General features: G+C 42.6%; 1 protein-coding gene across 1 annotated transcript in view; it reads right to left on the bottom strand.

Moving 5' to 3' along the window:
• The window catches only part of rubcnl (rubicon like autophagy enhancer), a 78,128-nt gene extending 63,398 nt beyond the window's left edge, over positions 1-14,730 (bottom strand). Inside the window, exons 1-3 of the mRNA XM_072584587.1 lie at positions 14,618-14,730; positions 12,467-12,531; positions 1,671-1,714 (exon numbers count right to left, since the gene is read on the bottom strand). Of these exons, the coding sequence (XP_072440688.1) occupies positions 1,671-1,676 (6 nt within the window). The 5' untranslated portion in view covers positions 1,677-1,714; positions 12,467-12,531; positions 14,618-14,730. The remainder of the gene's footprint in view (positions 1-1,670; positions 1,715-12,466; positions 12,532-14,617) is intronic.
• Positions 14,731-15,597: the final 867 nt, after the last annotated feature.

Genomic DNA, 15,597 nt, shown 5'->3' with positions numbered 1-15,597 from the left:
CATGAATGTGAACAGTACGATTGCAGGTTCTAGTATGGCAAGCTCAATACCATGGCTTAAAAATGTGTTGCTGGAAAAACGCAGCAGGTCAGGCAGCATCAAAGGAGCAGGAGAATCGATGTTTCGGGCATAAGCCCTTCTTCAGGCTCATGCCCGAAATGTTGATTCTCCATCTCTTTTGATGCTGCCTGACCTGCGCTTTTCCAGCAACACATTTTTAAGCTCTGACCTCCAGCACCTGCAGTCCTCACTTTCTCCAAGCTCAATACCATGGAACAGTAGCTTTCCTTACCCAGTTTAATTTTTTAGAAGCATGTCAATTGATTTTGTTTTCAGTGTGTGATTAAAATTTGACTAAACTCTACATTTAGAGAAACTCGGTTTTTCTACAAGGGATCATTTTTCAGCCACCTCATTATTGCACTGTTCAAAAAGATTTCAAAGATTTGAAGCAGAGAGTAGGAATCGATGGGTCTTTTTCAGGTTGATGGTGTGTTACAAGTGGTGGGCCACAGGGGTCAGTGCTGGGGCCTCAACGCTTTCCAATTTATGCAAATGATTTGGAAGAAGGGATTGAGGGGATGGTTATGATGCAGTATGCAGACACAATAGGTGTTCAAGAAAGCTAATAGAATATGCTGTTTTCTTGCAAGGGGCATAGAGTCATAGAGATGTACAGCATGGAAACAGACCCTTCGGTCCAACTCGTCTCCACCAAACCGATTTCCTAAATTAATCTCGTCCCATTTGCCAGCATTTGGCCTGTATCCCTTGATCTTTCAAAAAGAATCAATCAAGTTTGTGAGACATGATTTCCCATGCACAAAGCCAAGTTGACTATTCCTAAACAGTCCTTGCCTTTCCAAATACACGTAAATCCTGTCCCTCATAATCCTCTCTGACAACTTCACCATCACTGATGTTAGGCTCACCGATCTATAGTTCCCTGGCTTTTTGTAAGCAACTTAAGTATTATCCACCATACAATCTGCCAACACCTCACCCGTGATTGATGATGATACAAATATCTCAGCAATCACTTTCCTAACTTCCTACCAAGTTCTAGGTCCTGGGGTTTTATCCATCCTGATACAATTAAAGATGTTCAGCACCTCCTCTTCTGTGCAGGAGTCAGAAGGTTCTACAAGGCATTGGTGAGATGCATTTGGAGTGTTGTGTATGGTAGCAGTTCGGAGAAAGTTGGACTGAGTGATTTGCCTTATGAGGAAAAGTTAGACTAGGCCTGTATCCTCTGGAGTTTCGAAGAGTCGGAATTGACTCAGTTGAAACATAAAAGATCGTGAGGGAACTTGATCAGGTGGATGTTTTGTCTTGTGGGAGAATCTTGAACTAGGGGTCATAATTTAAAAATAAAGGGGTGTCATTTTAGGACAGAGATGAGTAAGTAATTTTTGAGGGTAGTGGGTCTTTGGAATTCCCTTCCTTTTTAAAAAAAGCAGTGAATGCAGAATATTTACATATCTTTAATGCAGAGGTGCATTGATAATTGGGGGTGCGCAGGAATGTAGAGTTGAGGTTTAAAATCTAATCGGCCATGAACTTATTGAATAACAGCAGTCTTCTCTGGCCATGTGGACTACTCTTGTTCCTCCTTTTTATATATGCATTAAACACTTATCTGTAATATGGTAATGGCTTTAAATCATTACCTTCATTAGTGCTCAGGGTGTCACCTCCTCTTCATGCATATGTCCTGTTGAAACATGAGTAATCCACTTTCAGATATTTGGTTGCTCCACAAATGATTGAAGAAATTAAAATGGTCCTAAATACATATCAAACTCACATTGTCACCATTAAGCAGGACAATTCGAAGTAACAAGATGAAATTTTATTAACATAAGTCTCTTAAATAAACATTATATGGAGATGCTGGTGTGGACAGGGATGGACAACGTTTAAAAATCTCTCAAAACCAGGTTATAGTCCAACAGGTTTATTTGGAAGTACAAGCTTTTGGAGCGCTGCTCCTTCGTCAGGTACCTAGTGCGGCAAGATCATAGGACTCAGACTTTACAGTAAAAAAATCAGTGTCATACAACTGACGTGATGTATTGAACAAACCTAAATTGCTGTTAAGTCCTTAATCAATTAGAATGGGGATGCAAATTTTGACTCATTAATATGTAAATCCCAGAACTTCTTTCAAGTCATTCCTGCGATAACTTAAGGTGACATCTCCGCTCAGACAATGCATTAAAGATGCGAGGTTAGAGTCTCTGTTTTCCAACCTGACTGCCAACAGATCTGTCCATATGACATTTTATAACATTCCTAATTTGGAATTAGAACCAATCTGACTCAAGGTTGGGGTACAGACTCTAACCTCACACCTTTAATGCATTGCCTGAGCTGAGATATCACCTTTTTAATTTATATAAAACCTTAAATTATCTCTGAAACATGACTTGAAAGAAGTTCTGGGATTTACATATTAATGAATCGAAACCTGTATCCCCATTCTAAGTGATTAAAGACTTAACAGCCATTTAGGTTTATTCAATACATCGCATCAGTTGTATGACACTTTAATCATTTTACTCTAAATTGTGTCTGTGATCCTTCCCCACTAACTACCTGATGGAGGAGCTCAAAGTTTGTACTTCCAAACAAACCTGTTGGACTTTCACCTGGTGTCAAGTGATTTTTTTTAATATAAATAAAATTTAATTTTCAAAAAAACTTTAAACAAACATGGACACAGCACAGGGATGGGATGATTGTTGAGATTTACATGAAGCTGGAGGGTTTGTTGTACACACTTACCTTCTCTCAGTGACTGTCAAGGCAGCTTAAGGATAACTTAACTTAAAAGACAGGTTACACCATTTAATGTTGAAGAAGAGGGTTTGACTTCAGTGAGGATTTGGGTGTGAGGATTTCTCCGGTCATTTCAACCGGAAAGGCCTCTTGTCCACACCTTCACCTGAAAAACTACACCAAAAGTAATTGTTATCCATGTCAGAGATTCTGATCCAAGATTCTGGCCATAATGTCTAATGTTAGCTGAGATTCTGCGATTGGATGGTACTTTCTGTACAATCCCAAGTGCACTAATAATTACATTGACAAACAACTGAAGACTCTGTTCCAATTACAAGGTGTCTTACTTTTACTTGCTAAAATCTACATTACAGTACTCATATGCAGGGATTTGTCCTTAGCAGGATATTCCATTTTAAAAATTCTAGAGTACATTCTCCACACCAAGTCTTGGTCAAACAAAGTTTGCTTGTCAAACAGTTAGCCTTATCTCAAGCAATATATATGATGTCTCTCTTTGAAATGTGACATTCTGGCATTTGTGTGCAGGCTGTAAAACCTGAACATGTTTTTTTTTATTCACCAATCGAAACAAAACCCTCTGTCCCTCTTGGGTGGAAATGTGTGATGCATCATGCTTACTGATAAGACTTAATGCTGAAAAGAAACAATTAGAAGTTCTTTATTGGAAGCCATGACTCAGTGATAATTCTTTTCTTGTGAGTCAGAATTACAAACCTCTCTGCAAAGATTGAGAATGTAACCCAAGTTATGATTTGGAGGTGCTGATGTTGGATTGGTGTGGACAAAGTTTTTTAAAAAAAAATCACCCAACACCAGGTTATAGTCCAACGGGTTTAATTGGAAGCACTAGCTTTTGAGGTGCTGCCTCTTCTTCAGGTGGTTGTGGAGGACACAATTGTAAGACACAGAATTTATAGCAAACATTTAGCAATTCTGTATCTTACAATTGTGTCCTCCATAACCACCTGATGAAGGAGCATCGGTCCGAAAGCTAGTACTTCCAATTAAACCTGTTGGACTATAACCTGGTGTTGTGTGATTTTTAATTTTGTACACCCCAGTCCAACACCGGCATCTCCTAAAAATAGGTGTTGTCTGAGCTCAGACAACATATTAAAGGTGTGAACTTAGTCTTTCCCAATGCGGGGTCAATTTTATTTCGAAAGTGCAACTACAGAGTATATGGATTTATGCAGTTTTGAGCAAAATATTGAATCGAATTTATTGTCACATGTTCTGAGGCACAGTGAAAAGCTTTGTCTTGTGAGCAAAACAGGGAGATCAGAGTTAAGTAGCAATAATTAGTAAATAATAGGTAAATAGCAGCAAAAACAAAAACACAGGTACAAGCGAACATTAAGTGTTTGTGAATCCATTCAGTATCCTAACAAGAGTAGGATAGAAACTGTTACGAAACAGGCTGGTGCATGTGTTCAGGTTTCTGTATACCTTCTCCCTGATAGTAGAGGTTGTAGAAAAAATTGTCAGTGTAGGATGGATCTATGAGATGCAGGTGGCCTTTCCTTGACAGCGGCCTGGTAGGTGGATTGTATAGATGGGAGGTTGGCCTTTGTGATTGTCTGTCTGGGCCGAGTTCACCACTCTCTGTAACCGTCTCTGATCATGAATGGTACAGTTTCCATACCAGGTAGTGATACATCCAGACAGAATACCCTCAATGGTGCACCTATAAAAGTTGGCAAGGGTATTCGCCATCATGCCAAATTTCCTCAGCTGCCTGAGGAAGAAGAGACGTTGTTGGGCCTTTGTAACCAGTGTGTCCACATGAGTCCAAGAAAGCTTGTTGTGGATGACCACTCCCAGGAGCTTGGCACTCTCCACTCGTTCCACCTCTGTGCTGTTAATGTGTAGGAGGGCATGAGTAATATCCTGCCAAAAGTCAATAATGAGTTCCTTGGTTTTGTCAGCATTGAGAGCTAGGTTGTTCTCAATGCACCATTAAAATGTAATTCTGCAAATACAGATCCATCCCATAAAATTTGTTAGCACGCGTGCAAGTGAGACACAGTGAGTGTGTGCTTGTAGATGTGAGTGCATGTGTGAGCCTGGTCAAGTATGTGTGCGAGTGTGATGGGGTATAGACCTGTGAGAGGGTGCATGTGAGTGCATGCGTGTGCGCATGGGAGAGAACTTATGCATGAGAAATGGTCTGTTTGTGAGTGCATGTATATAGAAATGCGTGAGAGGATAGAGAGGACGTCTCAGCACACTACACCAGCATTCCTCACAATGCTGTGATGCCATCAACAGGCTCTATACTCAACACCACAACCGCTAATCTCCCAAGCACCATCCTACAACTCATCCGTTTGATTCTCGAACACAACATTTTCACCTTTGACAAATAGTTCTTCATCCAGATATATGGAACAGCCATTGGGACTAAACGTGCACCCCAATATGCCAACATTTTTATGCACAGGTTCAAACAAAACTTCTTTATTGCACAGGTTCTCCAACAAACACTATACACCAAATATATTAATGGCATTTTCTTCCACTGGACCCATGGCGAGAAGTCATTGAAACAAATACAGTGATATCAACGAGTTTCATCCCAACATCAGACTTACCATGGACTACACTTTAGTATCTATCTCATTGTTGGGCACATGCATCTCCATCAAGGATGGACACCTCAGCACCTCACTCTACCGCAAACCCATGGATAACCTCACTTCTCCAGCTTCCACCCGAAACATTAAAACAGCTATCCCCTACAGACAAGCCCTCTGCATACACAGGATCTGTTCAGATGAGGAGGAATGTCATGGACACCTGAAAGTGATCAAGGATGCCCTCCTAAGAACAGAGTATGATGCTCAACTCATCCACCGCCAGTTCCCAGAAACCGCAATGACCTCCTCAGGAGACAGACATGGGATGCAACCAATAGGGTACCCTTCGTTGTCCAGCACTTCCTGGGAGTGGAAAGACTATGCCATATTCTTCATGGCCTGCAACACATTATCCATGAGGATAAGCACCTTGCCAAAACCTTCCTCACGCCTCCACTTGCCATTAAACAACCACCAAACCTCAAACAGATCATTGTTCACCGCAAACTGCCCAGCCTTCAGGAAAACATTGACCACAACACCGTACAACCATGTCACAGCAGCCATTGCAAGACATGTCAGAGTGTCGACACTGACACCACCATTACATGTGGGGACACTTCCCACTATGTACACGGCAGGTACTCGGGGGACTTGGCCAATGTTGCCTATCTCATATGCTGCAGGCAGGAATGTCCTGAGGCATGCTACATTGCAGTGCCTGCTCAGTCTTGCCAACAACGGATGAATGGACATCACGCAATGATCACCAGACAGGAGTGTTTCCTCCAAGTTGGGGAACACTTTCGCCATGCAGATATTTGGCTTCTGACCTTCAGGTGACCATCCTCCAATGCAGACTTCAAGACAAGCAATAATGCAAAGTGGCCAAGCAGAGGCTGATAGCCAGGTTCAGGGCCCATGAGGACTTGGGTTCATGTCACATTACAGGTGACCCCCCTGCACTATACACACTGTCTCTCACACACACCTACATACTTGTGCAAATATTCTCTCCATATATATACACACACACACACACACAGACACTTATACCCCATCACACTCTCGGACATACTTTCACATGCACGCACTCACACACCACCAACATCCCCATCCCCACCCCCACCCCCCAACTCTGTCTCTCCTACATGCAAGGGCACGTAAATTTATGGGATGGATCTATATTTGCATAATTACATTTTACTTTGCTCAAAAACTGCATAAATCCATGTAACGTTCTGTAGTCTCAATTAGGAAATAAAACTGACTCAACATTGGGACAGACTTTAAGTTCACAGCTTTTTAATACATTTAATATATCAGGGACTATATTTCAAAAAGACTTGGGTCGCCATAGAGGACTTTGAGCTGTGCTGGGGCTGTGAAAGGTGCTATGTAAATGCATGACTTTGGAATAACATCAGTCTTCTGAATGTTGCCCAGGGTTGCTGCTCCCAGGCACGTTCCTTGACTCCGAGTCACAAATAAAACCACGTGTGGTGTATGACCATGCAAGTCTAGTCTGTTGTCCTCAGAGCTGTGAATTCTAGTGTGTAAATGGGCTCAGTGGGTCTCCCAACAGACCAATAATCTTCCCTTTCACACATTTGCTGAGGTGAGTGACAGTGGCTTAAACCTCAAGAAAAGAGTATTCACCCTCCCTTCCCAAATAGCCAAGTGTTATAGAGTCATAAAGCACAGATACAGACCCTTTGGTCCACGCCAAACATAATTCCAAACTAAATTTGTCCCACTTGTCTGTTCCTGGCGTAGATTCCCCCAAATCTTTCCTATTCATCCACTGACATGGTAGCTCAGTGGTTAGCACGACTGCCTCACAGCACCAGGGACTCGGGTTTGATTCCAGCCTCTGGCTACTGCATGTGTGGAGTTTGCACATTGTGTGAATTTCCGCCAGGTGCTCTGGTTTCCTCCATAATTTAACAATGTGCAGATTAGTGTTTAGGGATGTCTAGGTTAGATGTATTGGTAAGGAGTAGGGGAATGAGTCTGGGTGGGTAACTCTTTGGGTCAGTATGGACATGTTGGGCTAAGCGGCCTGTTTCCACACTGTCTGGATTCTATTCTATGATTATCTAAGTGTCTTTTTAAGCGTTGCCCGCAACTGTGCCTGTATCCACAGCTTCCTCAGGAAGTTCATTCCACATGCAAACCACTCTCTGTGTAAAAGGTTTGTTTCTCATGTCTTTTTATTTTAAACCTCTCTGTTCTCCCCTTTTAAAAATATGCCCCCCTAGTCTTGAAATCCTCCATCCTAGGAAAAAGACGCCTGCCATTAACCCTATCCATACCCCTCGTGATTTTATAAACCTCAAAAAATCACCTCTTAATCTCCTACGTTCAGTGTTAGAAGTCCAGCTTTTCCAGCCTTCCTTTATAACTCAAACCTTCCACATCAGGCAATATCCTGGTAAATCTCTTCCGAACCCTGTTTAGCTTAATTTTGTTCTGACAAGAAGGCAACCAGAACTGGACAGAGTACTCCAGAAGAGGCCTCACCAACGTCCTGTACAACCTCAACATGACGTCCCAACTCCCATGCTCAAAGGTCTGAGGAAATTAAGGAAAGTGTGCTAAAGCCCTTAATCACCCTGTCTATGTGACACAAACGTGAAAGAATTAGGTACCTGAATCATGAGGTCTCTCTGTTCTATAACATGACCCAAGGCCCTATCATTCATTGTATATCCTGCCCTGCTTGTTGGACCAAAATGTAATACCTCGCATTTATCCAGATTGCACTCCACCTACTGTTTTTCAGCCCATTGACCCATTTACATCTATCCTACACTATTCCATTTTCATCCATATGTCAATCCAACGATCATTTAAATGCCCTTAAAGTTGGCGAATCTATTACTGTTACAGGCAGTGTGTTCCGTACCCCTACTACTGAGTTAAGAAACTACATCTGACATTTGTCCTATATCTATCACCCCTCAATTTAAAGCATTTGTTGAAGATTTCTTTGTAATCTTAGAAAACGTTCTTCACTATCTACAATGCAACCATTTTTGGTGTCGTCCACAAACTTCCTAACCATGCCTTCTATATCCTCGTCCAAATCATTGATATAAATGACAAACAAAAGAGAATCCAGAACCAAACCCTGTGGAACACCGCTGGTCACAGGCCTCCAGTCCAGTTGAAGCATGAAACATGCCTCTGATATTTACCTTTTGTAAGTTTTTTATTACAGTGGTGCACTTTCTAAACATGGATCACCAAAATCCAGACCACCAGAGTTTCTGTTGACTCCATTATGAAGGGCTTTTAGGGAGTTATCTGTTAATGCTCTAAAGGTGATGAACGAACATCCTAGACAGGGCTGCTGTGATTGACTACAGATTACTGGTGTACGTGGCAAGATGGTGCCGTCCACATCTGTGTCCTCTAGGCTCGGAGATACACGTGGTCATTCTACAAGGACACCTGGGATCTCCTTCACTGCAGACCTCCACCTGCCATGCTGCAGTGATGCTGCCTAAAGGTAAAATCTCCATAGTCCCACAGGAGCATAGGACTGCTCCCTCAGAGAGAGAGAGAGAGAGAGAGAGAGAGACGGACGACTGGTGGTGGTTTAATCTAAGGGTCACCACAGCCTCCGGCAAGGGGAAAGGTGGGACCTTCATGATGACTGTCGGCAAGGGAATTGAACCCCACACTGTTGTGAAACTTGAAAGGGTTCAGAAAAGATTTACAAAGATGTTGCCGGTGTTGGAGGGTTTGAGCTATAGGGAGAGGTTGAATAGGCTGGGGCTGTTTTCCCTGGAGCGTCGGAGGCTGAGGGGTGACCTTATAGAGGTTTATAAAATCATGTGGGGCATGGTTAGGATAAATAGAAAGGCCTTTTCCCTGGGGTGAGGGAGTCCAGAACTAGAGGGCCTAGGTTTAGGGTGAGAGGGGAACGATGTAAAAGAGACCGAAGGGGCAACTGTTTCATGCAGAGGGTGGTATGTGTATGGAATGTGGTCGATGCTGGTACAATTGCAACATTTAAAGGCATCTGGATGGGTATATGAATAGGAAAGATTTAGAGGGATATGGGACTAGATTGGGTTGGGATATCTGGTCAGCATAGACAAATTGGACTGAAAGGTCTGTTTCCACGCTGTACATCTCTATGACTCTGTTGGTGTCACTATCTACCACAAACCAGCCAACTGAACTAACTAAATGAAACACAGCAGTACTAGTACAGGCAAATGTGCTGAGAGGCAGGCGCTAAGGGAATGCACAAGGGGAAATAGTTGACACATGAATAATAGGTTCACTATGGAGTGTGTATTTTGCGATGGCTTGCATTTTTGTGTTGTGATAGTAACAGGAGCAACATTATCTGTGGCACTTTGGGTGAATGAGGAACTCTGACAAGCTGTTCTACTTCCTCCTCCTCCTCCTCCTCAATCTGTCTACAGCATTTAAAAAAAAGATTTTTTTATGAAGAAACGTCCTATCAGACTCAAATGTTAACTCCCTCCGCAGATGCTGCCAGACCTGCTGAGTTTCTCCAGCATGGTTTTATTTCAGATTTATTTATGTTTATGCAAAAGCTTTGAATTTTGGTTAAACTGATTCAGTACAACCCCTGGTAGATTTTCACAGCTTTAAATACTCAGTCATAGAGATGTACAACAATGGAAACAGACCCTTCGGTCCAACCCATCCATGCTGACCAGATATCCCCACCTAATCTAGTCCCATTTGCCAGCACTTGGCCCAATCCCTCTCAACCCTTCCTATTCATTATACAGTTCCAGATGCCTTTTAAATGTTGTAGCTGTACTAGCCTCCACCACTTCCTCCGGCAGCCCATTCCATACACGTAAAACCCTCTCTGTTAAAAAGCTGCCCCTTGGGTCCCTTTTAAAACTTACCCCCTCACCCTAAACCTATGCCCTCTAGTTGTGGATTCTGCGATCCTGGGGAAAAGACCTTGTCTATTTACCCTATCCATGCCCCTCATGATTTTATAAACCTCTGAGGTCACTCCTCAGCCTCTGATGCTCCTGGCAAAATAGTCCCAGCTTATTCAGCCTTTCCCTATAACTCAAGTCCTCCAACCCTGGCAACATCCTTGTAAATCTTTTCTGAACCCTTTCAAGTATCACAACATCTTTCCAATAGGAAGGAGACCAGCATTGCATGCAATATTCCAAAAGTGGCCTAACCAATGTCCTGGACAGCCGCAACATGACCTTCTAACTCCTGTACTCAATACTCTGACCAATAAAGGAAAGCATACCAAATGCCTTCTTCACTATCCTATCTACCTGCGACTCCACTTTCAAGGAACTATGAACCTACACTCCAAGGTCTCTTTATTCAGCAACACTCCCTAGGACCTTACCATTAAGTGTATAAGTCCTGCTAAGATTTGCTTTCCCAAAATGCAGCACCTTCCATTTATCTAAGTTAAACGCCATTTCTCAGCCCCTTGGCCCATCTGATCAAGATCCTGTTGTAACCTGAGGTAACATTCTTCACTGTCCGTTACACCTCCAATTTTGGTATTATCTGCAAACTTACTAATTTATACCTCCTATGCTTACATCCAAATCGTTTATATAAAAGATGAAAAGAGGTGGACCCAGCACTGATCCTTGTGGCACACCACTGGTCACAGGCCTCCAGACTGAAAAGCAACCTTCCAGCACCACCTTCTGTTTTCTACGTTTGAGCCAGTTCTCCCTGTATTCCATGAGATCTAACTTTGATAACCAGTCTACCATGAGGAACCTTGTTGAACGCCTTACTGAAATTCATATAGATCACATCTACTGCTCTGCCCTCATCAATCCTCTTTGCTACTTCTTCAAAAATCTCAATCAAGTTTGTGAGACAAGATCTCCCATGCACAAAGCCATGTTGACTATCCCTAATCAGTCCTTGCCTTTCTAAATACATGTACATCCTGCCCCTCAGGATTCCTTCCAACAGCTGCTCCACCATCAATGTCAGGTTCACCAATCTGTAGTTCCCTGGCTTTTCTTTACTATCTTATAAACAGTGGCACTACGTTTGCCAACCTCCAGTCTTCCAGCACCTTAACTCTGACTATTGATGATACAAATATCTCAGAAAGGGGCCCAGCAATCACTTCTCTAGCTTCCCACAGAGTTCTAGGGTACACCTGACCAGGTCCTGGGGATTTATCCACTTTTATGTGTTTAAAACATCCAGCACTTCCTGTAATATGGTCATTTTTCAAGATGTCACCATCTATTTCCCTCCATTCTATATCTTCCACGTCCTTCTCCACAGTAAAGACTGATGCAAAATACTCAGTTATTATTTCCCCCCCCCCCTCCCCCCCCCCCCCATTCCCTGCAGTTCCACATGTAGGCTGCCTTGCTGATCTTTGAGGGGCCCTCTTCTCTCCCTAGTTACCCTTGTGTCCAAAATGTATTTATAGAATCCCTTTGGATTCTCCTTAACTCTGTTTGCCAAAGCTATCTCATGTCCCCTTTTTGCACTCCTCATTTCTCTCTTAAATATACTTCTACTGCCTTTATACTCTTCTAAGGATTCATTTGATTTAGCCTGTTTATACCAGACATAGGCTTCCTTCTTTTTTTTTAACCAAACCCTCAATTTATTTCGTCATCCAGCATTCCCTATACCTACCAGCCTTCCCTTTCACCTTGACAGGAATATACTTTCTCTGGATTCTTGTTATCTCATTTCTGAAGACTTCCTATTTTCCAGCCGTCCCTTTACTTGCGAACATCTGCGCCCAATCAGCTTTTGAAAGTTCTTGCCTCATACCGTCAAAATCGGTCTTTCTCCAATTTAGAACTTCAACTTTTTGATCAGGTCAATCTTTTTCCATCATTATTTTAAAGTAATAAAATTATGGTCGCAGGCCCCAAAGTGCTCCCCCACTGACACCTCAGTCACCTGCCCTGCCTTATTTCCCAAGAGTAGGTCAACTTTTGCACCTTCTCTAGTAGATGCGTTCATGTACTGAATCAGAAAATATTCTTGTACTTGTATAAAGCAGGTAACACTGGAGAACCAAGGCAATATCCAGACAAAATCAACCAGTAACTAACCTGAAAGTACTTGATCCCTTCAGACAGCTCAAAGAGGGGTCCTTCTTGCTGTTGAAGATCCTCTCCTATGTGAGGTTAAGAGGGCATTAGCTTCAGGCTGGTACTGCTGGTGACAAATTAGCCTTGAACACTGACTTCACGATCTGGCTCTATACTAAGAGCTGTTCACCTGAGTATACCAACCTTCCCAATTTTGTGTCTGATGTGATTTGCCCCAAAAGGGTGATCTGCAGACACTGCCTTTGGATGGCAATGGGCGCTACCAAGGTGAAAATCCTGTCGACCATTCCTTCAACCTGAATTACGTGTAAACCTCGACATCACCATTGAAACACTGTCACCAGTACCTCACTGCTACATTTATCTAAGGTGAGTTTCTCAAAATAATTCAAAAGCAAAGCACTGCAGATCAGAAAACAAAGCATTGCAGAAACTCAGTGGGCCCAGCAACATCTGTGGAGAGAGAGAAAGTAGAACTAACTTTTCGGGTCCAGTGACCCTCCTTGAGAACAGAGGATCAGTTCTGAAGAAGAATCTGACTGGCATCGAAGCATTAACTCTGTTTCTCTCTCTCCACAGTTGCCGGCTGACCTGCTGAGTTTTCCCAGCATTTATTGAATTTTCGAGCTATTTTGGAGACCTGTGATGTGATACAGATACAAAGATTCCCTGATACTTTCCCCTCCTAAATCATAGAGTCAGAGAGAAAATTTAAAAAAGTGTTCCTTGAATATAGGAATGCAGTTTTTGAATTGGCCATTAATTTTCAAAAGCACAACCAGACAGACTGGTAATTACATTTGGGATGGCATTCCAGACGCACTTTGGGCTTTCTGGTTGCTTTGTGGAGGGAGTCCAGCGACTGTTGGTGAATGTCCGAGAGAATACCTTCAGGACCCTGCCTGTTCTTCCCCCATTCTGGGCGGCTACTGCTGCCTCACAATGTGAGATCACAGAACCTCATCAGTGGGACAAAGCCTGGAAGCAAGCGAGGGCTGGCATGAGTCAGCATAATGGGCCGGTCAGGTCATGCCAACTTAAACACAGCAAAATGTGTTCAGAGTTCTCACAACGGGATTAATTTAAGATATCTAGTCAGCATGGACGAGTTGGACCAAGAGGTCTGTTTCTGTGCTGTACAACACTATGATTCGATAAGTGCATAGTCCAGTGGGTGTGAGAGTTTGAAATATCTGTTGGTTTGAAATATCTGTTCCTGACATGCCATCAGATGAAAGGCAGTGATGTTTACAAACCGGGCTGAACCTAATCTGAACACTTGCCAATTACACCCACGTCCCAGGATTGAGTTAAATAAAGGCAGAAAGTGTGAAGTCTGGATGATGGTGAACTGAAAGCATGAAGCAGGAATTCACCTGCCAGGATGTGGGCACCATTGGCAAGGCCCACATTTATTGCCTGGCACCACTTGTACTGTGGCAGTTCAAGGCGATGGGGACTGGCATTAGTCAAGACTTAAGATCAATGCTTCTGAAATCTAAACCGAGTAGGAGGTGGAACATGAGCTCTTGGCTTCACTGAAAGTCTTTTAGTGACCAGATGACCATTTGGCTGATAGAGCCCATCCAATGTCATTCTGGATTAGAGTGGTGCTGGAAAAGCACAGCAGTTCAGGCAGCATCCGAGGAGCAGGAAAATCGACGTTTCGGGCAAAAGCCCTTCATCAGGAATAGACTAGTTTTTACCCATCCAATATCATGTAAAGTCCTGGGACAAGATCCTTCTGAATCAGAAGGCAGGATGGAGAAACGTTTGTATTGAAGTGTTGACATGTGGAGAAAGTTACATTCCCCAAGCATTTTTTAAAAAAAGTACCCAAACTAAGTTTGCAGGGTTTTTAAAATTCCAGACACTGCGGAGTCCAACTATTCACATGTAGAAACAACATATTTTTGGTGCAATATACCACAGTCTCAAGATCTTGAGAGGCTAACCATTGAAACAAATGCAAATTTTCTTACCATCTAGTCACTGACGTCAGTGCATCCAGGACCTGTTCTTATGTAGAACTGCTGGCCCACAACATCTCCAGAGCAACTGGCACTGTTTACTATTTACAAACAGGCACAGCAGTGACAGGATAGACTTTGCTGAATTCATTCAGGGTGAGAGAAGGAACTGAAGCCTTACCTCTTGGGTTGCTGGTCCAAACTACCTCCTTTTCATACCATAAAGAGGATATGGAATGGCTTCAGTTGCACTAAGTCACCAGGTTTAGATGTAAAACTTCACTTCAGCCTCTGTATTGCCGTCAGTGTGTTGCTGCAACTTGAGAACATTACATCACTGAGAGATTATCAGCCAACTGGAGTTTTCAGTTAAACCTGTACTTCCTGAATATAGATTTCTCATTGCATGCAAGTGCGTAATTTAAATATTCATGACCTCTGACCTCTGACTGGTCCTGAAACGTTCACTTGTTTTTCAAGTAGGTTTTTAAAGAAAATCACCCTCATTCAACTTCCCCAAAAAGTCTTTTTTTTGGACTGAATACTGTCAGCAAGGTGCATATAAAACACCCTTTAAGCTAGCAAGGTATACATAGTTAAAAATCACACAACACCAGGTTACAGTCCAACACATTTATTTGGAAGCACTAGCTTTTAGCGAGCTGTTCCTTCATCAGGTGGTTGTGGTGTATAAGATCGTAAGACACAGAACTTATCGCAAAAGTTTACAGTGTGATGTAACTGAAATTATATATTGAAAAAGACCTGGATTGTTTAAGTCTCATCTTTGGGAATGAACATGTTGGTTTCAGTTCTTTTATATGTAAATCACAGAGCTTAAGGTATAGCTGTACATAATACCATTTAAAACCTCACCGGCATGCAGTGTTGTTTGTTAAGGTTGAGAAGATGCTCAGTGGGAGGTGAAACTAAAACAATTTATAACTAAATTTGTGGAAGTGATTTTGTTTTTGTTTCCCCTCGGAGTGAAGCAAGTGTTTTCTTGACTTCTTTTCAAGATAGACCACTTGCTTTTCTGAGCACCACTGCAGGCAGAATGAAGAAAATAGAGTCTGCTGACAATTCAGCGCTACTGAGGGAACTGCAAGAGGTGCCATCTTTCAGATGTGAGACATTAAACCAAGGCCCCATCCACCCACT

This window comes from Chiloscyllium punctatum, chromosome 15 (assembly GCF_047496795.1).
Source record: "Chiloscyllium punctatum isolate Juve2018m chromosome 15, sChiPun1.3, whole genome shotgun sequence".
Lineage (NCBI taxonomy): Eukaryota > Metazoa > Chordata > Chondrichthyes > Orectolobiformes > Hemiscylliidae > Chiloscyllium > Chiloscyllium punctatum.
This window is presented reverse-complemented; position numbering and strand designations above follow the sequence as displayed.